At 39.4% G+C, this 26,560-nt stretch overlaps 1 protein-coding gene across 1 annotated transcript in view; it reads left to right on the top strand.

The window, feature by feature from the left end:
• lclat1 (lysocardiolipin acyltransferase 1) overlaps positions 1 to 6,489 on the top strand; it is a 103,874-nt gene extending 97,385 nt beyond the window's left edge. Inside the window, exon 6 of the mRNA XM_003216060.4 lies at positions 3,716 to 6,489. Coding sequence (XP_003216108.2) covers positions 3,716 to 4,209 — 494 coding nt within the window. The 3' untranslated portion in view covers positions 4,210 to 6,489. The remainder of the gene's footprint in view (positions 1 to 3,715) is intronic.
• Positions 6,490 to 26,560: the final 20,071 nt, after the last annotated feature.

Here is a 26,560-nt window from a genome sequence, read left to right as displayed (position 1 = left end):
CACCAGAAGACTGAAGTAGAACGGATGTGACGTCCCTTGGGGAAAAGTTATTTTGTCTGCCTGGCAGTTAAGGAGATGAATGAGTACTTAGGTGCTATGTTATTAGGTGCTATAATAGCATTAATTGCATGTGAGGGTCTATCTGTCACCCGGCTTGTTGCATTCCCTGATTTAGGGTAAATGCTACCTGCTCTTTCTGACTTTAAGAAAGGCAAGGCCTTTTATCCCAAGTCCATGAGATATCACTGCTAATTGAACAGGAACCATTTTAATTCTAGATAACAACAACAGTTTGAACACAACAAATATTCAGAAAACATTGTAAATGACTGGCATGGGCAATGATAGCACTGAGAAAAAGAGGATCATCTGAGGATGCATCTATACTGCAGAATTAATGCAGATTGACATTTTAACCGCCACTACTCAGTGTTAAGGAATCGTGGGAAATGGATGAGGCATCAGCATTCTCTGGTAAAGAGGGCTAAAGATTTTGTAAAACTACAGCTCCCATGACTCTAGTATTGAGCCATTAAAGATAAAGTATGTCAAGCTGCATTTATTTTACAATGTGAATGGAGCCTTAGTCATTGCTCATCAGGAAAAGCTGTGCCCGGAGTTGAGAGCCTTCTTATGAAAGTTATGAAAGTCAATACAGGATGTCTTTAACTCAAAAAAGTCTTTCTGTCTCTGACAGAATATTCAAAGTTCTGAGATTTTCTTTACTTAATGACCAGCACTTATTAATAAACAAAAGGCAAAGTATCAGTGGAGAACATTTACAACTGCTACAAGATAAGTAGTATGGCTCCAGCTTCTTAATGCTCTGTGAAGAAAGGGCATGCTCCTTTCAACAGTGATTACATAAACCAGTTGAAGTTTGCCATCTCAGCATAGCACAACTACCAGCACTTTATTTAAATCTCCTAAACTGCCATTTTCTGTTGTTCCAAAATATGCATGGCCCAGATAATCGCTATGTTTAGAAGCCTGTAATCCCTTCGAATGTTCAGAAATGAGCTTACTATACTATACTATACGCTAAGGTGAAGTAGGAAGCTTTTTAACAACAGAGAGATCAAGTAAATAAATACTTGTGGAAATTCAATATTGGGACATAGTAGATTATAGTAGATTATTATGTACTGTTTTTGTTTTATTATTATGTCCTTGGCATTAAATGTTGCCAACTGTTGTAAGCCGCCCTAAGTCCCCCCGGATGTAAAAGGGCAGGGTATAAATGCTGGAAATAAATAAATAAATATGCTGTGGTATTAGAATAACTTTTACTACGAATTCCTATACCTATTTTAATCAGCAGTGTTCATGGTAGAATACTCTGGGGTAAATTTGCAGAGAAGAGCAACTTTAGAAGGTTACTTTAAACACAAAGTGGTAAAGGTAAAAGGTAAAGGTTTCCCCTGACGTTAAGTCCAGTCATGTCTGACTCTGGGGGTTGGTGTTCATCTCAATTTCTAAGCCGAAGAGCCAGCATTGTCCGTAGATACCTCCAAGGTCATGTGGCCAGCATGACTGCATGGAGCACCGTTACCTTCCCATGAAGCAGTACCTATTGATCTTCTCACATTTGCATGTTTTCGAACTGCTAGGTTGGCAGAAGCTGGGGCTAACAGTGGCCACTCACGCCGCTCCCGGGGTTTGAACCTGGGATCTTTCGGTCTGCAAGTTCAGCAGCTCAGTGCTTTAACACACTTTGCTACCGGGGCTCCAAAGTGGTAGCATCTATTAACTCTGCAACTGCTTTAAGGTAATTATGATGAGATTAGATCTAGTAACACAGGGCAAAGTGAAGCAGAATGAATTGCATCCCCCAGTTGCCTTGGCCAGTATAGAGGTAAGACATGATAGAAGTTTCATTCTGTTTCAGGAGGGCTGAATTTTGACCAGTCCTATCTTAGTAGCTAACCTCTGCTTAAGAATGACTACTAAGAGGTGCATCTTCATTAACACTATGTAACAAAATTTGAAAAAAAATTCTATTCCTTGTTTGAAAGTATTATTTCTGTTTATTATGTGGTACTTACTTTGAAAGTAGTTGCTAGTAGTGGTTGCTCTCTCTCTCTGGTAGGGAGTGGACTGGAAGCAGAAGCTTCTGACTCTTTGCTCTTAGCAGGTTCACTATCTGGATTAAATCACCAAAGGGAAGGAAGACCAAATAGATGTTACAGATTGAAATGCAAAATAATATACAGAAGAGGTACATCTAAACAGAGATTGTAATATCTACCTAGTTTAGTTAGAATGTGAGAAAAAATGTGTAGATTTCATACGAAAGATATACCTACAAGTACGTCCACATTTGAGGATCATCAGCTTTATGATGATTACATTGTCATAGTATTTTAGTTAAAAATGTCTAAGTAAAATATTAGACTTCCGAATTTTGAAAACATTGAGAAGCAGTGGGGTAAAACTTTTCATCCCATAATGTAGCATAATTCTTATTTCCAGCATGGATACATAATTAACAGAACAGTCCTGACTCACTTCAGCCTCAAATGCCATACAGCTAAACAGCCTTCAGGTTGTATCTTTGACATAGCCCTCATTCCCTAGACAGCAGGTTGCTAACAGCAGCAAATAGATCATATTAGATTACGTGGAGCATTATCTTTCTGTGGTTTCAAGTAGAATTGGCAACTGACCCATCGAAAATCATTGTTGATTTTAGAGAATGATTTTAGAAAATCATTGTTGATTTAGAGAAAAATACTTAATTGTATTTTGGTTATGGACAAGCTGAACAAAGCTATTCTTTCTCTCTTACTCCCAGTCCTCTTTTGATTTTTCCATTAGATGTCATTCCTCCTTCTGTGCTCTGGGCAGAGAATTTAGACAGTATTCAACATAAAATGATACAGTACTATGAAATAGCAATTGGTAGCTTTAAAAGTTCCTATAAGACTAATCTCTATTATCCCAGTGGGAAGGATTAAAAAATCATTTCACTCTAGGTGCCCTCAACTCGTGTCAGTGGCATAAACACTTTCACACCCCATAGAGATTGGCAGCATGCTATTCAGATGCATTATTCCAACTATTTCCTCTGTGGCCTGACTGTTAGCTTTCTGTGAACATTTTATTGATCATGGTGGGAGATAGGAATTTTGACCTTTAATCTGGTCCAACAGATGATCTATGATCTTTCTATGATTTTCTGTTGGCCAAATCTTTACTTCACGGAAGACTAAGTATCTATAAACAAGTCTCTTAGCCTTGGTTTTCCCCTTAATCTTTAAGTAGAAGAATTTTGGGAATTTTCTGAAAACGTTTAGAGAAAAAACAAACAGCTAAACATTGTTAAAAGTTTTGACTTATTTTCCTGGACTCAGCAATGGAGTCCAGGGGAATGACATTCTATGGATTCTATAGGTTTTCATGATTTAAAGAAGGTGAAGCAATCATGTGGCTTTCTAGATATTGTTGGACTCAAACTCCCAGCATTCTTCAGCATTGACTATACTGCCAAGATTGTAGCAAATCTCCCAGCAGGGGAGCACCGCATGATTCCCATCCCCTGTGTATAGTATTGAATAAATGTTTCAATTTCCCAAATATTGACATTGATTGTATTTATGGAGGCATTATGGAGGCATTGAATGTTTGCCATTGTATGTTGGAATCTGCCCTGAGTCCACTTGGGGAGATAATAATAATATTGTTATTATTCATAGTCTTCTCTGTTTTTCCCTAGGTAATAACCTTGATGCTATCCATGACATAACAGTGGCATATCCTCAAAACATTCCACAGACTGAAAAGCATCTTCTGTATGGGAACTTCCCAAAGGAAATTCATTTTCACGTCCAGAGATACCCAGTAGAGGTTCTTCCCGCATCACGGGAAGAACTGCAGCTTTGGTGTCAGCAGCGTTGGGAAGAAAAGGAAGAAAGGCTGCGTTTGTTCTATGAAGGCAAAAAATACTTTGATGCATCAAGGAGAAGCAAAATTCCTCCTTGTAAATCTGAGCTCAGGGTCATGGTTGTTAAGTGCATTTCACTCTTGTACTGGACATTTTTCACACTGGCTGCGTTTGTGCTGCTATACTTGTACAGCTTTGTACGGTGGTATTTTGTCTTTGTGGTTGTGATATTTTTTATGCAACACAAACTGTTTGGTGGGCTGGAATTGATAGAACTTGCATGTCACAATTTTTTTAGTAAAAAAACAGTACACAGATCAAACTAAATTCAGAGACTAAACGTGATGTTTATTGTGGGGTGGTGTTAATACTGTGAGCGCTTTTTGGATGTGTCACATGAAAACAAGAAACTGGAGGAAAATCAAGTTTTTGCATGAGAGTCATTGGTTTTTCTTAATCCTGTCATTGGTTGATAACACTGTCCATTTTTATTGTGAATGGATAAAAAACTTGGTAAGCTGTATGACTTTTTAATATTTGAATGTATTGTCAGTGTTTCTCTTCCTGGCAGCTAGCATCTGCTTTATTGCTGCAAAACAATTTGCTGACCAATCAAAATATATAGCCATTGACCTTTTTAAACATGTAGCTCAAAGTAACTGGGCAGATTGTAGAGCTAAAATAGTGGTCTATGATTTCAGTTCAGCTTTGTTGTAAATAAAGTGTGAAATATGAAAGTCCCAGCACTTTATATGACTAATGTTTGACTTTCTGTAATTCCCTCATCTCTCACAGAAAGATAGGCTATGATACAGTTATTGTTCTTAGCATCAGCAAATTTTCTGGTCTGCAGAATAAGAAAATAAAACTCAGGACCTTTATATTGGATTCATTTTATGGTATTTCCCTTTGTCATGTTCCATTTCAATTGAATTTGTCCAACTTGTACACTGTAATCATACTTTGAAACAACTTCCACTGAAAATTAGTTGAACAATATATCTGAACAGATGTGATGGCAGTTTTTTATCTGTATGCATGGCTGAATTCACCACTGATGTTTCACAAATCTTAAACCCTCATCATTCCATCAAAGTTTTGCTTATTCTAGTGGCATACAGCAGTTTAGCCCTAGGTCATCCATGGAGTCCACCAGTTCCCATCAGATTACACAGAGGAACTTCCAGTGGGGCTCCATGAATGATCTAGGGTCTACCTACTTCTACACTTCCCCCCGTAAGATCATCAAAATCAAGAGCTGAGGGATGTGGAGCAATGGGATCCCCACAGCCCCCCCCCCCCCCCCGCAAGGGTCTTCGGATTCTGGCAGCAGTGTGACAAAGTTGTTGGTCATATCTGTGGACATTTCAGCATCTCAATTGAGTTGATTGGCACCATTAACCTCTTTACCTAATGTGAGGTTGACCATGAAAACAACAACACTAGCCTGACCAAAACTGAATCTTAATCTTGAGAGTAGATTATTGTTTTCCCCATTAAACCAACTGTAGAAATAATCTTGATATTTTGCCCTCTATGGGATTATAGCAGTACTTCCCAAACTTGGTCCTCCCTGCAAGTGGTCAAGCTGGCTGGAGCTTTTGGACATTTAGATTCCAAACATATGGAGGACCAGAGGTTGGGAGCCATTGCATTATGCATAACCTGATAGACGTAAGATTTTTGGCCTTGGTGTTCTGTTTTATTGTTTAGGCAATATTTCACAGTCTCCATGACATACAGCTATTCTTACTGCATCCTAGGTGGTGTCAGTAGATAGACTGCTCCTCACTTCTCTCTCAAGCACCAAGTATGAAGTAATTGTTCATTAAGAAAGCCAAAAAGGCAACACAAAAAAAAAAAGAATTCAGATAACCATCTGAACATTTCACCTTCCAGTTAGAACTGTACACAGCATGTTATATTACTGGAATAGACTTTCTTATCTTCCCTCACTTGTCAAAATGCTAAGGATTTTCTGGCAAGAAGAAACTAATTTCAAAAATTGTGTAAAATAGGCCCACAATTTCTAACAAAAATTTTCTCAATGCTCTCCTCCTTTATGGAATGAAATGAGTGTTTTGAATTTGAATTTCTTCACTTAAGCACTTATCATATATGATTCAGCACTTTTTCTTGCGTAGATCCAACTCCTATTGTGGTTGCATAGCTGACGAAATATGCCAAGGCATTTGTCATGCACTGAATATTAGTAATATCAGAGCCTTACACCAGGTTGTGCAGTATTCTGTGTTGATCACACTAAATGTCATGTTGAGTTCCATGTCTTTGTTCAGCCTCTGTTGCTTTTGCACTGTTTTTATAGATGCATTTTATAAAAACTCAACAGTAATCTATAGTAATATTAAAAGATTTATAATGCACAGTGATGTTCTTTTATTGAATTCTTTCATTTACTACTGATAGTAAACTAGACTGATTCCTCTACAATACTGAAGGTAAAAGTTGTCCTTGTTGATACATCGATATTCGGTCCTGTAGCATTTTACTTAGCTATTGATTTGCTCTTGAGGTTTCCAAACTCAAAGGATCAGAGATACTATAATATTTTATTATAGCTGAATAATAAAAGCAAGCAAAAGAGACACATGCTGTCATTGTGATTTACTTAAATCAAATATTTTCAGTTCAGCTCAGTATAAGGCAAGTAAGTTCCTGGATATAGTTAGTAACCAACATCATCATCAGACTTGGCACCTCCAAGTGAACTCTCTCAGAAAGCTTCCGAGACCCCAGTAGAGGTCACCATTGATTCCTGATCAGCCTTCACAATTTAAAATATTTTCTCCCTGGCTTTCTAGATGTAAGAAAGTGCCATTTTAATTTCAAGAAAGTTCTCAATGTAGCATCACTATCCAGTATCTGTTGAAAAGACATGCCATTGATTCTTTTCATTGACCAGTGAAGTGTGACAAAAGTGTGCAAAAGCCTTCATTTAAACGTGTAGTTACAGAATCGCAGCAGTGTAATTGCTTTAACACTCCTCTATATAGTTACAATTACAGATTAAAATGCTGTTTTGTGTTCCGTTTTTAAAACCAGAATATAATTAGAAGAAAGATGGAAAGGGGAAATATGACAGATTGGGAACAGATTCATTTCTGACACTAATCAAATCTGGAGTAATCACTTAGGCTTGTGTCCTAAGATTACTGTGTCTTTCCACTTCCTATGCCAGGGGTCCTCAAACTTTTTAAGCCGAGGGCCTGTCCACAATCCTTCAGACTGTTGAGGGGCCGGATTATCATTTGAAAAAAAAAATACAAACAAATTCCGATGCACACTGCACATGTCTTATTTGTAGTGCAAAAACAACAACAACAACAACAACAATGAAAGAACAATACAATATTTAAAAATAAAAACAATTTTAACCAACATACATTTATCAGGATTTCAATGGGAAGTGTGGTCTTGCTTCTGGCCAATGAGATAGTCAAGTCAATTAGGGTTGTTGTTGTTGTTGTTGTTGTTTGCCTTCAAGTCATTTCAGACTTTGGGCGAGCCTAAGTCTAAAATTTATTTATTATTTATTTATTTACTGCATTTATTTACTACATTTATTTCCCGCCCTTCTCACCCCAAAGGTGGCTCAGAGTGGCTTACAAATTATATGTACATACAATATATTATATTATTAGCATAGCACACTATTAGCATTATATATTACTATATTGAACTATACCACTATACTGTAATATTATTAGTAATATTATATGTAATATAGAATATATAATTAATATTATTATATGGTATTATTAGTGTTATATTGTATTACATTATAATATTATTATCAATATTATATGTATATACAATATATTATATTATAAAACTGAGGGTGGGGGCCAGGTAAATGACCTCGGAGGGCCGCATCCGGCCCCCGGGCCTTAGTTTGGGGACCCCTGTCCTATGCTATCATAGGATGGATCTAATCCTGAAAAATAATAAAAATAAGTTCAACATAACATGATCAACAAATGCTACAAGTGCAATAACAAACATGTTCCATCACACAAAGCATCCCAGACAATGGCCCTCCAGCATCTGTTTGTAAATTCCACCATACTCCAATGCAGCATTTACACAGAATGATGCATACTACGTAGCACCATATCTATGGTGTTGAGTAAGGAATGCTTGTCCAACCTGCTAATTCCTATTTACAAGGTAGCAACTGCTGCTGTGATTGATGCAGATCTGTTCCCCTGTCTCAGGAAGCGGAGGTATGCTGTTTCAAATGTCTAAGCAATCACGCATAAAGGCAGAACAGGATCTATGGCACAATTCACCCTTGCACTGGAGATTGCTCATGTGAAATGGGGTGGGAACAGCAGCTAGATGCTTCCTGCATGGATTCGAAGTGCAGATTGAGGAACTTTCATAGTTCATATACATCTTTTATACAACATAATGAATATATAACCATCACAAGTGCCTAACTGACACAGGATTCTGATTACAGTCTTCACTAGGTTTTTCTTCTTGCTTTGGTTCAACTATGTGGATGCATTCTGCATTGACAACATGCCAGCAATAGAGTTGAACACATGTTTTAAAAACAACAACAACGTTGAAGTGAATTCCCTGCTTCTCCAAATCTAAGAGTGCTTGGGCAGACATAGCCTACCAGTTAGGTAATATAGGAAGTATGGTACTACAGTTCTGATTTGATTCAATAAGGTATATTTGAACCAGAGTATATGTCATTTGCCAGTACTTATTAAAACATCAAAATGACTCAAATTAAAACACAATTGTTTAAATTGCATCTGGCAATTTAATTAAGTTTATCTGATGATTCTTTAATGTGATTTTCTTCTCCTTTGGCTGTGTTAGTATGTAAGAAAAGGGAACTCATTTTATTTCTTTATCTAGATGTTTAGTGTAACCAATCCAAGATACAGGCTATAAGACATTTTAAAAAACAAAAGACTGGAACCAAGAATAGAATATTATAATTTGGCTTGTATATATAATTATTTTTTAATATTTATGTGCACATCGAGATCTAAATATAGAGAAAAACAAAAAAAATATTTATTTTTATTCCACATTTCTCTCATATGAACTCAACATTACAATACATGATTTAAAACCACTTGAAGACAAAACACATTAATATTTTGTTTTTTAAAAAATAAAAATTTAAAAGTCCTTAGAACTCATATTAAATAAAATGGGGGGGGGGGGCACCAAATGTACTCCTTAGGGCATGGAGTTCCATAAATACAGAATCACTGTTGTGCCTTGTCTCATGACTGGCAATTGTACTGATCCTAAAGGTGACCACATAATCAGTTTTCAATACCTGGTATAGCAGCGGTATAACAGAGAAAGTGGACTTAGGTTTCTTTTTCTGCTGAATTATTTCTCGGTTAAGCATGCTGGAAGATCCAGATTAACATGGTTGTATTTCAATTCTAGCATCATATAAGCAAGTAAACAATTTCCAAACAGGAATGCATCCATGCAATGTTTTGTTGTGCCAGCTGTCAGCTCTAGTTTATAGTGTGGTTTTCTTGTACTGATTCTTTGTCTGCTGTGCTTTGAGGAGTTTCTGATTTTTGACTTCAATCAAAGCAGGTTCTTCACTTTGCTTTACATATTCTGCCAGGGCATGTTCTTCTTTGACTGCTTGTTTTACTTGTAAGAGTGCTCTGCCCCCTGATCTTCTAGGCAGATATAGCCGGTCAACATCACTGCGAGGGTGCAATGAGTGATGAATGATCATGAGTTTTCTTGTTTTTCTGTCCAAATTGTCCAGTTCCGCCTGTGTCCAGTTTATGATGCCAGCAGTATATCTTATGACAGGTATGGCCCAGGTGTTTATGGCCTTGATGGTGTTGCCTCCATTCAGCTTGCTTTTGAGAATTTTTCTGACCCTTTGTGTGTATTCTTTGCTGAGCAGTTTTCACATGTTCATGCTTGATGCTGTCCAGCTGTAATATGCCCAGATATTTATAGGCCTCTGGCTGGTGACACTTTATTGTTTGGCCATTAGGCATATTTATGCCCTCACTTTCAATGGTTTTTCCCTTTTTCAATGCCACTTTCAAACATTTGTCCAAACCAAACTCCATGCTGATATCAGTGCTAAAAATTCGGACAGTGTTAGTCAGAGACTGGATTTCAGTTTCGGTTTTCCCATACAGCTTCAGGTCATCCATTATTATTATTATTATTATTATTATTATTATTATTATTATTATTATTATTACTATTATTGCTATCATCATCATCTTCCTACCCATCTCTGTCCATGGTTTGATGCAGGTTATAACACAGAATATCTATCTATCATCTATCTATCTATCTATCTATCTGAGACTAAAAAAAATGTACAACTATTAAAACACATCAATGGCAGATGAAAAGGGCCTCTGGGGTTGTGTCTAGTAAGGGTAAAGATAAGGGCTTTCCCCTGACATTAAGTCTAGTCGTGTCCGGCTCTGAAAATTGGTAATCATCTCCATTTCTAAGCCGAAGAGCCGGCGTTGTCTGTAAACACCTCCAAGGTCATGTGGCCGGCATGACTGCATGGAGCGGCATTATCTTCCTACTGGAGCAGTACCTATTGATCTACTCACATTTGCATGTTTTCGAATTGCTAGGTTGGCAGAAGCTCGTGCTAACAGCAGAAGATCACTACGCTCCCCGGATTCGAACCACTGACCTTTTGGACAGCAAGTTCAGTAGCGCAGCGGTTGCATCTACACTAGAATTACTGCAGGTTGACACGACTGTAACTGCCATAGCATAAAACCATGGAATTATGGCAGCTGTAGTTTTATAAGGTCTTTAGCTTTTTCTGCCAAAAGGTACTGATGCCAGTTGCCAGTCTAATTCTGACTGTTTGAAAGAAATATCCCCCAGGGGACCTGAATGTATGGGGCAGATTATATAGGAGGAGTTGATCCTGCAAGTAACCCAAACTCAAACCATAGAGTGTTAAAAGTAAGAACCAACAGTTTTCAAATGTGACACAATTGGGGAACAAAGCAAGTAGCATTCAGATTTAATGGAGCATACATACTAAAGCGGCAGAAGAGGCCATTTGAATCTCAGTTGCATTAAGAACACAACTTGTGTTGTCGAGCCATTATGACAGTTCCCCCCCCCCCCCCGGCCTGGAAGATCTATAGTTTGCCAAGGGCTCCATAATAAATACATTATTTATTATTATTATTTACATCTTTTTTGAACTTTCGCTAGTTTAAAGTATCAGAGATTGGGAGCGGTCCAGCAACAGCATCACCCCACCTCCACCCTCCAAAAACTTTATAGTTTCTAACCGTTTAATAAATTGTATCTGCTTTCCTTTACTTTTTGTGAAACTTGTATCTTTCTGTGTACTGTATCTATTTCTTTTATATAAAATGGATAACCTTCTTTATAAAATATAACAAGATCTAACCCAGAGACAGTCACCTCTCCATAACACTGCTAAAGTATTTCTGTGAGAACAAGAAGGTTGGGCAAATCCCTCTGGCTGTTTCCCAAACTAGGTAATCATCAAGATCTATTGTTTATATAATATGCAGAAGCAGGTAGTTTCCCATGTCAGCTCAGATAAGCCTAGAATTGTTTGTCTAGCTAAATGGTCCACTTAAGGCTGAAACAAGCTCAGAGAATGTACATTTGTGAAACCTCTTATTTGACAGACCAGCCCTTGATTGCCCAAGATCCCTTTGTTTTAGGAGCCTCACACCTTTTTCTGCAGAAGCTACTATCTTTGTCAACATGGAACTGGACAGCTAAGCTAATCAAAAGCTCATTATGATCTCTTTAACATTGTCTTTGCAAATGATGCCCTCTCCCAGGGGCGATGTCTCACCAGTTGATTGGTTCTCTGGCTGGCCAATTCCTAGCTGTCATTTCCCCAACATCAGCAGAACTCACAACTAATCAGGGCACAGATCCTGACCGACCCCTCTTTTGACTAATCGGGACTGAGCAAAAGTTTTGAATAGCTGTCAAACTGTATAAGATGCCGTACTTTATTTGTATGTTACATGCTCGCACACTTTGAAGCATCCCTTTTGACTAAATTGATTAAATATTTATGGCTTGTCTTGAACCTGGTGAGTGAATTTTTCCTTCAGTTACTGAATTTCTAGCATCAAAATAACTTAAAACTTATTTTGAACATTTAGAAACGGAACGTAGGCATCCAAACAAAAGGGACAGAGGAATGTGTACACGGCAAATATAAACGTTCTAGGTATAAGTGATTCTCATGCTAGACATTTGCAGACTGAAGGAAAATTTCATTGGGGAGAAGTATTCTTACTTGCAGGCCAATGCTTTCATTTTGTCCCCTGCCCCCAATAGCTACACCCCTGCATGGGGTATATTGTGTGAGGTACCCATAGAACTGAGCCTTTTATTTTATTTAAACTCAGTCATTCAGCTTAGAGAATGCTTGGTCTAGTGTCTAAATAAGCTCCTTGGGGATGCGGAAGAGCAACAAGATTACTCGGAACCTGGAGTACTTCCAGGGAGAACGACATTACTGAGTCATTAATTAGGGAAATGTGACAGGAAGTCATCAAAAATAGTGAAACAATTTCAACAACACAAACCAAATGAGGGGTAAGATCTTTCTTGTGGTGCAAGTAAATTTGTGCCCAAAAGTAAATAAGATGATGCTCATTAGTCTGTGTAAGAAGCAAAATGAAAACCCATCTATATTTATCAAGGTTGCGTAACACATGCATTTAAGGTCAGTTCAGGAGCTGCGTTGGTTGCCATAGGTGGAGTCAGCAAAGCTCATGGCCTCAAAATGAGCATATATTTAGCAGACAGGCTGCCACGGGATTGCTTTTGTAAGGAGACCTGGCCCTTTAAAAACCACAGTGTTCTAGTTTGTGAAATCAAAGGCAATGCAATATATTTGAAAGTGCTCTCCATCCACTTGATATAAATATACTTTTTCCTCTTCTGGATTGTGCTTTGCAAAACCACTTTGTCTCAATGTTGAATAGCTGCCTCTTGGTGATGTCAGCAGAAAACCTGCCCACTCAGTCCCCAAATTCTGGTTCAAACTTTTCTTTAAAAATGTTTTTTTATATTTAATAGTAAGTAAGATGAAGCGTCTATATACAAATAAATAAGCACACATTGATATCTTCAAGTAAAAAGATTTTAAAACAGGGATTGGGAAAATATGTCCTTCCAGATGCTGTTGGACTGAAGTTGTTGTCATCCCTTACTATTGACAGTGCAGGGTAGGATGGATAGGATTTGCAGTCCCAAAGCTTCTGATACAAGATAGAGGGGGTGAATACGGCAGTTGCTTCACCTGACTTGCCGGTAGACACAGGCAATTTTCATTGCTAAGATGAGTTCACAATGGGGGGGGGGTCTCTTTTTGCTACTGTTTAAATGTGGCAGTTGTCTCATTTATGTACTCAGTATGGTCCCCATATCTACTGGGAATATATTCCAATACACCCCCTCCCCACAGATACTTAAAATCATGAACAATAGTAAACCATGAATTTTGGTTATATTTGAGTCAGAAGTATGCTACAGTATAGCACAGGAGGATCTTGAGAGGCCCACAAACACTTCCAGAGAGAATATTTTTAGATTGTGGATAAGTGGTTATAGGATCTGTAGGTAAAATAATCCTACTGTGTTTTAAAAATGACTTTTTTTCTCTTTCATCTGCAAACAATCTGGTGTAACATACATGAAAATGTAAAAATACAGTTAGTATAATAACAGCAAATAAAAGTTACCAAAACTGTTGAACTAGAGAATATTTAATCAGTTCATCTAATCTAATCTGAGCTCCTGTGCATGCAAAAGGAATATTTCAATTAGGATGGGAAGAATGTCTGAGAATATTTTAAAAAAGCTTTGAGAACAACATTTCTCAAGTGTTGGAAAAACTTGAGAAAAAGTATCTGATATAGGACTATATATTTGTCCTTTGTACAAAGGGTTTGTGAACTAGCAGTCAAACCAAAATAATTTATAGAGATTATTCACACTGAATAATAAGCTTAAATGAACAGTTTTAGCCCCATATGTTTCTAACAAATTTTTAATAAAAGCACAAAATGTATAGCCATTTATTGTGAAAGCATAAAAGAGAAATGTATCCATATTTTAAAGACAAGCGTGGCAACAAATTTAGAGGAAAGAAAGAAAGAAAGCCATATTCCTAAAGAGTAAAAATAAAAATTATGCTAGAATTAATTCATTTAGTTATCTCCATCTTAGATCACAGTCATCAACTCTATTAAAGAAAGCCAACTAATAGGATAATAGCTATGTCGCTATTAGTCTCTTGGGTTTATATTTTGCAATAATCACAGGCAACATGACTTAACAGATGAATATTATTTATTTATTTACTTAGTTACTTTATTTATATCCGCCTTTCTCTCTGTGCGGCTCAAGGTGACTTTTTGTTCTTTAGTTTTAATTGGAAGTCTTCAAGGCTCCACAATGCTGGTGCTTTATTTTCAAAGGACTTCCCTTAGAGCAGTGGTTCTCAACCCGTGAGTGCCCAGATCTCTTGGCCTTCAACTCCCAGAAATTCTAACAGCTGGTTAAATGGCTGAGATTTCTGGGAGTTGTTGGCCAAAACACCTGGGGACCCACAGGTTGAGAAACACTACCCTAGATCATCTCAAATTGGCAACCTGTTTTCCAATGGTTATTTTCCAATCTTGTGTCCTATGTTTCACCTTCAAGGGCACAACTGCAAACTTCCATGATGAAGTCTTCCTGAAGCAGAGGTTTTGTTCATTAGAGTTGCTAACCTTTTATAGTTCAGCAAGCTTTTCTTTGCTTATGATACTCCAAAACATCAAATGACCATTCATGTTTTCTGGGTAGGCTTTTCAGACATAACTGACTGACCATAGTAAAATCCAACATTTCCCAACATATGTTGTTGTTGTTGTTGTTTTGTTGTTTTGTTGTTTTTAGTGGTGGTGATATCAAGAAGCAGTCCAAATCAACATATAGCCAAGACCTCGCATCACACTGGCAGAGCCTACTGTACCAGCATATTTTCAGGATATTTACACTGTACATATCTGCTTCTGTCACCAGTATCATATACAATATAGGAATTGGTAGATATAGCTCCATCTCATTGACCACTTATTGATTGAGTGGATATTCTCAGTCTCTTTCTGATTTCTCTTGAACATGTAGGGAAAAAAGAATAGCCTCCATTGTCACTTGGAGCTTAAGAGCATAGAGAATGAGCCCAGGAGAGGGGAGTGTATAATTCTGGGGATACTCTATTTGACTGCCTCATCACAAGCCCTTTAGCATGTAAGAAGGTGGTCGTTTTTTGTTCAGCTGCAGAGAAGAGGTAAATTATGTCTAAATTGTCCTGCAATTTTGCAAAATATTTTATTCTGTATGAAAGAGACATCTGAGTTCCCTCTCTTCCTTCCCAGGTCTTAGACTTTCCTTTGGTGATTTTTAGTATGTATGTGTAGGGATGGGGACTTTCATTGACAAGTTGTTCAAGTGTATTTCTTCTTTTCATTAATGACAGGTATTAAGGCAACTCAGGCAACTGCTGTGTTTCTTTAGCTCTCTAGACCAGGGGTCCCCAAACTACGGCCCGCGGGCCACATGCGGCCCATCGGAGCCATTTATCCGGCCCGCACGCACCTTTCCCCCCGCCGCCGCCGCCAAGGAAGGTGCACATGGGGCTAGTAAAAGGCCTGTGCCTTTCCTCCCTTGCCCCGTGGGCAGCTTTCCCACTGCCACCACCGAGGAAGGCAGCGGGAAAGGTGCGTGCTGGGCGAGAGAGGCGAGAAAGGCGCACATCTTTTCCTAGCCCCGCGGGCAGCTGCTGCGGCCGAGGAAGATGCACAGGGGCTGAGTAAAAGGCCTGCGCCTTTCCTCCCTCGCCCCACGGGCAGCTTTCGCGCCTCCACCACCGAGGAAGGCAGTGGGAAAGGTGCGTGCTGGGCGAGAGAGGAGAGAAAGGCGCACGCCTTTTCCTTGCCCCGTGGGCAGCTTTCTCGGTGCTGCTGCTAAGGAAGATGCACAGGGGGTGAGTAAAAGGCTTGCACCTTTCCTCCCTCACCCCGTGGGCAGCTTTCCCACCGCTTCCACTAAGGAAGGCAGCAGGAAAGGTGTGTGCTGGGAGAGGGAGGAGAGAAAGGCACATGCCTTTTCCTAGCCCCACGGGCAGCTTTCCCTCTGCTGTCGCCGAGGAAGATGCACAGGGGCCGAGTAAAAGGCCTTCGCCTTTCCTCCCTCGCCCCGTGGGCAGCTCTCCCTCCCCTCCCACTGAGGAATGCAGCAGGAAAGGTGTGTGCTGGGTGAGGAAGGAGAGAAAGGCACACGCCTTTTCCTCACCTCGCATGCACACACACACACACACACCCGCCCTCGCCTCCGAGGAGACAAGCAGGGAGACAAGGCAAGACAAGCGGGGAGTCTGCATGTGCCTCTCTCCCTCCTCAGTCATTCCAATGTGAATAACTGAAAGAATACTCTGCAGCCCTGTTGTGGATTCATTTTTCTTGAAGGCTAGCAATCTCTTCCAACGGTGATTGTTGTTGTTGTTGTTGTTGGTCAGGGGTTCTTTATGTTTTGGTGCACAAAAGCAGAAGGGGGGTTGGATTAGATGGCTGAAGGACCATGTTAATTCCAACCATGTTAATTGCAGTATTATTATTATTATTATTATTATTATTATTATTATTATTATTATTATTATTATTATTGGATGGCTATCTGTCAGGGGTGCTTTGATTATGGTGTGGTGCACAAAAACAGAAGGGGGTTGGAGTAGATGGCCCAAGGGGTCTCTTCCAACCCTCATTATTTTTATGATGATGATGATGATGATGATGATTTATTAACTTTGAGGCTTAATTTGTTCCTTTTTGTTTGTTTTTTACTTCAAAATAAGATATATGCAGTGTGCATAGGAATTTGTTTATAATTTAAAGAAAAACTATAATCCGGCCCTCCAATGGTCTGAGGGACCGTGAACTGGCCCCCTATTTAAAAAGTTTGGGGACCCCTGCTCTAGACAGTTAAATCTCAGGGAAAGTGGCACAAGAAAAGGAGAAAAATCCCAGTTTGTATGTGAGGTAGCAGAAAAGCCTGGAAACTTATCTCGGCCCATTCCCAGATGGCACCGGTATTCACTAGATCATCATGAAAACATTTTCAAGTATATTATGTTTGGGTATTCCAAACATCCAGAAGGGGATGGGAAAAGAAGATGGGCATTTATGTGCTTCTAATGTTTTTAATGCAAAGAACAATTGGCAAGAAATGCCACAACTACAGAAATTACTTTCCTGGATGATAACTCTCAGAATCCTATCTTAGCTTGGCCATGTTGTTTGGGGGATTCTGGGACTTGTGGTCCAAGAGGAGATTTCCCTCCACCCCCACCCCACTACATATTTTTCTATCTCATTTTGACATAAAGCCCAAATTGTGTCACTTTTCCCCTTCTCACTTATATTTTCACCTTGCATGCATATAATCTGACAATTAAAAATATATAACTCTAACATTGAGACACCACTGGGAAACCCACAAGCTGGTCATTGCCTTTGCTCCCTCACTACTTTCATTCAGTTGCACACTGCTCCCAATCATGGACATTCCATATGGTTTTTAAGATTTATCATTGATGTTGTACCATCATCTGCAAATTTATCTAGCACACCTTTAAAGTCATCAAGGCTAAAAGCCTGCATCATATGTTCTTGCAATTGCTTCCAGACTTTAATTATGTCTTTATGAAAAAGTGCTTCTCGTTTTCTTCATCTGGCATATGCTGCCAGTCAGGCTTATTTGATGCCCCCCATATTCTGACAGAATGGAAGGAAAACAATGAGCCAGGTATCCAGAGTAATTCTGGTTTATTCTCAAACACAGATGTAATCCAGTAAGGAATCATAGGTTATTCCTCTGACTTGTCTGATTGCAATGCCAAGACACCATGACAAGTAAACTGCAGGCAACTATCTGAAATTCTTAGAGTGTAAGCTTCTTGTGATGTCTCAATGTGTTTTCTCCATTCTATATGAACAAATAATAACAACAATTTATTTATTATCCACATCTCCTTGTGGCTTGAGATGGGATGCAATACAGTGAAAACAGTGAGGTAAAACAAAGCACTATTAAAATGCATTTCACAAATACAAATGGGTAAAATGCAGGTTAAAATTCACAAGTTAAAATTGACTGGCTAGGCCTGCCAGAAGAGATAGATCTTAAGTTGTATCTTAAATTCTGACAGCTGATCATTCCACAGCCTTGGGGCACCTGATGAAAAGATCCTCTGTGTGTCGGTTGGAGTAAACATCCCCTAGAGGATCTCTGTGTCTGGGACAGATTGTACAAACAAAAATATAGATAAAGGGTTAATTCGCATTCAAGAAAAAAGTTGAAAGAATGTTGTAAGGAATAGGGAACATGCTTGTTTTCTGCTGCCCTGGAAACCCGAACAGGAAAGGAGATTGCTATTGTGTCCAACTGTACAGGTTTTAGAGAATGCCTGCTTCTCGTAGTTTTAATTCTATGTGGATTTTGCAACACAATGACACTCTGAGGACAAACATGACGAGTTACGATGCCAGAGGATCAAGGGTTCAATCATGGAATTATTTGTTTCATAGTTTCACAAAGTCTTGGCTATAATAAGAACTTTCAGTGATGGGAACTGTAGGCTGGTTTTACCCTTTCCAGGTTAAATGTCACTTGCTTGAATTCTTGTGAGGTAAGTACAACTTGTTTGTATGAACACCAATTATATAAAGATCAGCCATACATAAAGAAATATCTTTTCAACCAGCAGTAGCAATATCTGCCAATGGGGCACAAGCTGAGCTGTAATAAGCGTACCACTTGAAAGCCATTCTTTTATTTTAGAAATCAGTTGGTCTAAAAAGAAAGCAGCATGTAGGCTGAAGAGAATAGCCAAGTAGTTCTGACCATCTTATGCAAGTTTACATTCTCAGTGGCATCTACTAGGAACTGAAGCTAAACAATGCATGATTACGTGTCTCGTTTAATCCTGTATCAAAATGAAGGCAATTCAGATTTTGCTATTGACTAGAGTGGAACTAGGAAACATTTCACTGTAGCAACTACAGAAAAGCAAAGAGGAGAAAGAAAAACAGCTCTTCAGCAGAGTTATTATTTCATGTGGAGTGTAATTTATTTGGAGGGAAGATATTTCTTTTCTTGGCAGAATTCTGTACATTTTTTGTTGTTTGTGTTGACATTTCTCTCCCTGGATAAGAGTCGTCATTGTGGCTCCTGCCCTCCCTCGTTTTCGTGCTCTCCTCTTTTTTCCACCATCCACCCCACCCATTGCCTTCATTCTTTCCCAGCATGAAACTGCAAAGACTGTTTCTTCTCTGCTATGCCTGATGAAATTGCTTTTTATTTTTATACACCGAGATACAAAAGATCCACCTTTATCGCTTGCCTGCAGCTCCTGCGGTTTCACATCTCCTAATTAAGCGACTACCATCATCAAGCGAGTATGACAGGAGCCGAGCCACAGCAAGCATACCCCCTTCCCAGTGAATGCACAGCTGATCCTGCCTTTTTAAAAAAAAAATCTCGGGCAGTTTCAGGATGTGGGGGGAGACGTCATCCATTCTTGGGTGCCAAACTTGAGCAAACAAGAGCAACCTTCTTTGTGTTTTTCTTCTTCTTCCCAAAATTGAAAATAGCAAGTTGAAAGAGTTGGGAGCAAGGCATCTTTTCCTCAAACCCTGTGACAACTGGTGGGCTTTGTTTGATGAGAAAGGAAATAATAAAATGCATGCAATTCTGTTTTCCATTTCTAGCATCTATTTCTGGAGGGCCTATTTTTATACTTTGAAGCCGACGTGCTGCTTTAGCTTGATGCTCAAGTCCCAAGCCAAATAATATCTCTGTTCTGCTTGTTACTTACAACATATTCTGATGAGCGGGGCATGCAATTACACAGAGACAGACCCGACTCAGATATAACTATTGCACATAATATTTTTGAATAGGCTGTATCTACATCCATTTATGTACAATGTATGTAGCCATCACATTCTCATTAATATGGGATAAGTTTCGATGATCTGTTAATCACTGATATTCCATGTAAGCTTCCATCACTGGAAGAATTCAGTGCATTTTTTCAGATGAAGGTTAAGAGGGGCCATGATAGCCATGTTTAAATATTTGAAAGGATGCCATGTTAAGGAGGGGACAAGCTTCTTTTCTGCTGATTAGAGACTAGGGGCCTTATCACAAAGGTCAGGTCAAATGTACCGCTTCACCTGGCTTTGCTGAGAAAAGAAAATAGAGGGGCAGCAAGATGAATCTGTTGCCCTGCACGCAGCTCCCTCTTGACAATAGTTCCTCCATCACATGTGGGGAGTGTTGCCTTTTTGCAGAGGATCTGCACAAGACTACTGTATTGTGGGGGAAGTGTCCAATGATGCTTGCACCCTGGTTGGGGGCAGGGCCTCCACCAGAAGTCACATAATGGCATGTGAAGGCTGGTGTGGGGCTCATCCCCAAGATAGGGTGGAAGCACCCTAGGATGCTGTTTTAGGTAAGTGTGATGAGGTCATATGACACAGGATGACGATTCAAACTGATGGAAATTAGATTCCACTTAAAATAAGGAAAATTTTCCTGATGATGAGCTGCTTGATAGTAGAATATGCTGTCTTGGAAGGTGCTGAAAACATGCTGAAAACAACAACACATTGATTCTGTAATAGTTATTTGTTTATTTACTCCATGTATAATGCATATCCTGCATTTCTCCCAGCATGGCACCCAGCACAACTTTCAATCATTTAAAATGTAGATAGACTAGTCCCAAATTGGACAGTTTTCTAAAAGTCATAACCAACACATTGAAACAGACTTGCATATGTTAAAGCTGTTTCAACAAAGGAGTTACATGATCCCTATACTCAGTCTTGGTCAACAACTTGGCTGCAGCATTTTGGACTTACTGAAGTTTCCAAACAGTTTCCAAAGGCAGCCATAACTACATTGTGTTTAAGTAATCCAAACGGGATGTAATTGAGGTATGTGTCACCATGGCCAGATTGGTCATCTCCAGGTATTGATGTACCTAGTGAAGTACTGGTATTTTTAGTTATGTAAATCTCCTCCTGGCTACCACCAGAAAAATATTCACACCAACTACTTCAGATCTGAGTCGAGGCACACATTCAAGCTGTGAGCCTGAGATATCAAGAGAAGAGTAGAGACAGAAGCTAATGCTTTTAGATGACATGAGCAGAATCCCAATATAAATGGCAATGGCAGTTCCTAGGGAAAGGGTTGATATTGCACAAGAAAATATTGACTGTCTCTTTATACAATATCTGAAAAAGAACACATGTATACATAATCAATAGTTGCACATTTATTTGTCATGAATACAATTCCAGCCAAAGTGTGTGTGTGTGTGTGTGTGTGTGTGTGTGTGTGTGTGAAAGAGAGAGCAGGGGGAGGGAGAGAGAGAGAAGGGGAGAGGGAGAGGGAGGAAGGGAGGGAAATGGGGGAATATGGGTCTGTGCCTGTGTTCACAAGCAATCTAAAATATGTTATTGGAAATCATCATACCATTTAGAAAATCATAGAAGATATATTCCACTATAATAATATAATGCAAAATATAGACTTGCTGGAGGAGGCTTTACTAGAAATGGTGAATTATGCTGATTTGGTCAAAACAGGAAGAATGACCTTTTGAGCTTCTTTAGTTAATTTCAAAGAACCCATAGTGATAATTATGGGTTGTTTTCTTTTTTTGTTTTGCTTTGTGTTTTTGCACTCTGCAAATATAATTAGCTTTAATACACAGCTTCAAATGAAATCGTAATGAAGTTTCCTGCTGCTGCCTCTGAAGAAAAATTATGCTTTGCATTTGCTCTTCAGGAAATCTGCATTATTCCCCTAGAATCAGAGTGTGGTGACGTTCAATGGACTTTGATTTATTTCTAGGATTGGGGTGGCAGATCTGAATGAAAGAGCTGGAAGAGACGACAAGGGCCATCCAATCCAACGTGTTGCACACACTGCCATCGGAAGTGGTGGTGTGTCATGGGAAGACCTCCGGGGTACTCCATTACATCAGTATGAGAAGACAGTGAGAAAATGGGGGAAATTTAGTGTGGGATAAGGACATTAGTCTGGATAGACCTGCAAAAAGAGACTGGTTTTTACTGCTTGATTGTACAGGCAACATCTTGAGCCAATGAATCTGTTCTGGCAGGTATTTCCAGTTTGGGACAGCTTTATTATAAGTCATAACCAGCACTTTGCAGTATCCCAACCACCGTGGGGGGGGGGGGGCAGATTGTGAGCGAAGCAGTTTCAACAGAGGCGGTATATGTTTCTTGTAACAAGTTCTAGTGCACCTGAGTCTGAAAACCAGAGACAGACTAGGGATGTTGTTAGTGTACCATCCAGCCCGCTGCCTAACAGACTTCCTGGCTGAGCTCATGGAACTGGTCTTGGAGGTGTTTGGAAGGCAGTTTGTCTGGTGCAGCTTCAGAGTTCATGCTATCCATGACAAACATGGGCTTATCCCAATTGGTTTCTGAACTGATGCATTTAGCAGATCATATCCTTGATGTGATTTTCAGCTCAGAACATCCAGATCTGTGGGCGGAGGGGATCAATATCTCTGAGTTGTTATGGACAGATCACTTTCTGGTCAGGGTTAGTAGCACAGCTACAACTTATCCCTGCAGGGGTGGAGGACCTATTTAAATACTCCTTTGTCTAAGAGATTGTAAAAAGAGGAAAGAATGTATACTTATACATTTTGATTGATAAATCTTTAAATAGAAATTAAAAAAAATGAAATCAAAATGATCCACCCTCAAAGGCTAATGGATCCTCTGAGATTCCAGGAAGTCTTGGAGAGCACTATGGCTGGCATCACCAATGATCCTGTTGAATCAGGGTTATTGACATGATCATTCCCAAACATCCTTTCTGACACATTATAAATCAGGCTTCCTGGAATACAGAGACCCTCAGGGAAATGAAAAAAGAAAGATGGCAACTAGAGCCGAGATGGTGGAATACCTGGGCTTATGTGAGAACACAGAATAGAGGACATTTCTGCTCTTATAACATGGTAATATGTGCAGCAAAGAAATATTTCTTCTCTGCCCATATTGTGTCTGCAAATTCACATCCAGCTGAGCTATTCAGTGTGATGAGAGGTTTAACTCAGGTACCCTCCCCTCTGAACCCATTAGAACCTTCAGTAGCTCTCTGTCATGCTTTTAATAGCCATTTCGCAGATAAAATCTCTCAAGTAAGAGCCAATTTAGATGCTGTCATTGGAGCAGGAGCCAACAATGAGGTGTTCAGCAAATCTGTGAGTGGGATTACACTGGACCAGTTTTAATTGGCGAGTATTGTTGATGTGGACAAGCTGCTGTGGCAAGTAAGGAAGACAACCTGTTTTCTTGATCCTTGTCCCTCTTGGCTTGTCATCCAGGGAAGAGATGCAATTTGATCTCAAATACAACAAATTATCAATATATCTCAGGGAAAGGAATTTTCCATCCTGTTTAGATCACTGCTGAAAAAGCCCTCCCTGGATCCTCTGGTCCTTAATAATTACAGATCAGTATCTAACCTTCTTTTTTTGGGCAAGGTAATTGAAAAGGCAGTTGCCGTCCAACTCCAGGTAGGCTTGGATAACACACATTTCCTTGACTCATTTCAAACCAGTTTCAGAAAAGGATACAAAGCTGAGACTGCTATGGTCACCTTAGTGGATGATCTTCATCTTAATACTGACAAGGGATGTGTGTCCCTGTTGGTCTTTCTAGACCACTCAGTGGCTTTTGATACCATCGACCATGGCATCCTTCTGGAATGCCTGGAAGGACTGGAAATTGGAGGCACAGTGGTTCCTGTCATACCACTAAGTCAGGTTCCAGATGGTGGTGCTTGGAGATAGTTGCTCCTCAAAAAAGGAACTGCTATATGGCATCCCACAAGGTGCTATTCTATCTCCAATGCTTTTTAATATTTACATGAAACTGCTGGGGGAGATCATTCGGAGGCATGGGGTAGGGTGTTATCAGTATGTTGATGGCACCTAAATTTATTTCTCTATGCTTTTAAAAACAGCCTCCGCTGAGGATAGCTTGAATCCTTCGAATAAATGCCTGGAGGAGGTAAAGGGCTGGATGAGGGGGGGAAAACTAATACTGAATATTGACAAAACAGAGGTGCTTGTCATCTAGGGTCCTAATCTAGGGATGGTGGTATGTCAATCAGTTCTGGATGGGATTACACTCCCCTTGAAAAACTGTCTTTGCAGCTTGGGAGTACTCGTGGATCTATCTCTCCAAATGTCAGCCCAGGTAGATGCCACAATCAGGGGTGCTTTCTTACTACTAGCTTTGGCTGATATACCACCTAGGCACTTTCCTAGATATGGTGGACATAAAGATAGTAGCGCACATGTTGGTAACCTCAAGGTTGGACTTCAGCAATGTGTTTTATATTGGGCTCCTTTGTACCAAGCTGGTTCAAATATGGCAACCAGATTGGTTACAGGAACATCCAGGAATTTGCTTATTACACCTATAATAAAGTCACTCTGAGACTGCTAATTAGTTTACAGGAAAAGTACAAGGTGATAGTTTTGACCTTTAAAGCCCTATATTTGGATGCAGGATACCTACAGGATTACCTTCTCCTGTACAATCTGCCCCACACACTTAGGTCCTCTGGGGGGCAGCTACTCTAGCCAGCCAGAATCGGACTGGTGACCATTACCCAAAGGACCTTTTCATTGGCTGCCCCCAAGACTGTGGAATGACCTGCCAGAAGAGTTCTAACAGCTAAGTGAGCTGACGGAATTTAAAAGTCACCTAAAGACCTATCTCTTCTGGCAAGCCTACCCAGCCAGTTTTAATCATTAATTTTTAAACTCATGTCCTGTGTTTTAATATTTGTTCTGTGTGTTTTATTATGTATTTAATAGAAATACATTTTAATATGTATCTTTTATAGAATACATAATATGTGTAAAATCTTTACAATGAGTGTGTGTTTTAATTATGTTGTAATCTGCCTCGAGCCATGAGGAGAGGTGGGTAAGAAATAACATTATTATTATTAGTAGTAGTAGTAGTAGTAGCAGCAGCAGCAGCAGCAGTATTTTTATTCAGCATTCTGGCTACAGCATTCTGCAATTGCTGAACTTTCCAAATAGGTCTCAAAGACAGTCCCATACAGAGTACATTAAGTACAGTAGGCCCTCAACATCTGTGGATTAAACATTTGAGGATTTGAATATCTACGAGTTATTGTATTTGCCACAGTCTCTGTTGCTACCTTATACCATTTTTTAGCAGGGGTTTCAATAACACCAGTGTTACTGACAGAAAATTAAACTAGAAGAGTTCACAAGAGGAGGAAAGGAGAGGAGATCGGGGGGGGGGGGGGTACCAGCATAGTCCCTCACTCACTCACATAGTTGAGAAGGAGGAAAGGGGATGGGTGGAGAGTTTGTATATGGGTTCACTCATTCAGGTAGGTGGACAAGAGGGGGGGGGGAGGATGGCATAGGACTAGAAACTATGCAGGTTAAGAAATGAAGACTATCCCAGTCCCAAAAGTAATTTTTCTGGGAATGTTATGGAGGAAGATTGGTATTAAGAAAACTGAACCTAATCTTTGCTGGGGAAGATGCCGGCACTTGAGGCTGCCTTGGAATAAGTATTGCCTCTGGTTAGCACCCAGATTTTTGGTGAGATTTCCAAATATCCCCACAACTGCAACTCCCAGAATTCCATAGAGTGCTGGCAAGGCAGGTAAGTCTGCTATTCTGCAGTGTGAAAGTGCTCCGAATCACCAAAATATCTTTAAGTAAAAATGAACCTCTGGACTGACCACAGACATTTACTGCTCAAGGCATTCTACATTCTTTTTTATATTCTTCACTTCTGTTATCCTTGCATGTAGTACATTTCTATTAACTATTACTATTTGTAGATTTAGCATTTTATTGATTTCTCCTTCAATCATTCAAAAAGAAAAAAATGGTTGACAAATTAATAGCGTGTGCACAAATTGTTTTGGTGAGGGGTTGGAAAGATAAAACAAAATGGACTCTGATGAATTGGTATAAGTATATAGTTGATATGTTAAATGTGGATATAACAAATTGCAAATGGAACAATATAGATAAGATTGAAAAGCATGCAATAATCAAGTGGATGTGGGAACCAGTTAAGAACTATTTAGAGAATGTGCTAAGATGTGGAGTGGAAAAATTAAGATTGAGATTGATATTTCAAATATAACTTCTGTAGTTTGCTGTATATATTTGCATGTACAAGGAGGGGAGGGTGGGAGAGGGATAAAACGATAAAACAACAATAAAAAATAAAGGCATTCTACATCCTTCCTCCTCCCACAGTACCCTTCCATTACATGTACAGAAGCAACTGGACTGGTGTGAGAATTTTACTTGCAGTAGGATAGTGTTTTCTATTTAACCTGGAGACATGAAGGATAATGATCAAGAGATGCATGAGGAACAGCTGAAGGGATACTGCAATTGCTCCTCTGCCTCTTTACCTTGAAGCAGCTTTCTTGTTTTAGAACAGTGGTTCTCAGCTTGTGGGTCCCCAGGTGTTTTGGCCT

The sequence above is a fragment of the Anolis carolinensis genome, chromosome 1, assembly GCF_035594765.1.
Source record: "Anolis carolinensis isolate JA03-04 chromosome 1, rAnoCar3.1.pri, whole genome shotgun sequence".
Lineage (NCBI taxonomy): Eukaryota > Metazoa > Chordata > Lepidosauria > Squamata > Dactyloidae > Anolis > Anolis carolinensis.
Note: the sequence above shows the minus strand (reverse complement) of the source record. Positions and strands in the feature narration are given on the sequence as shown.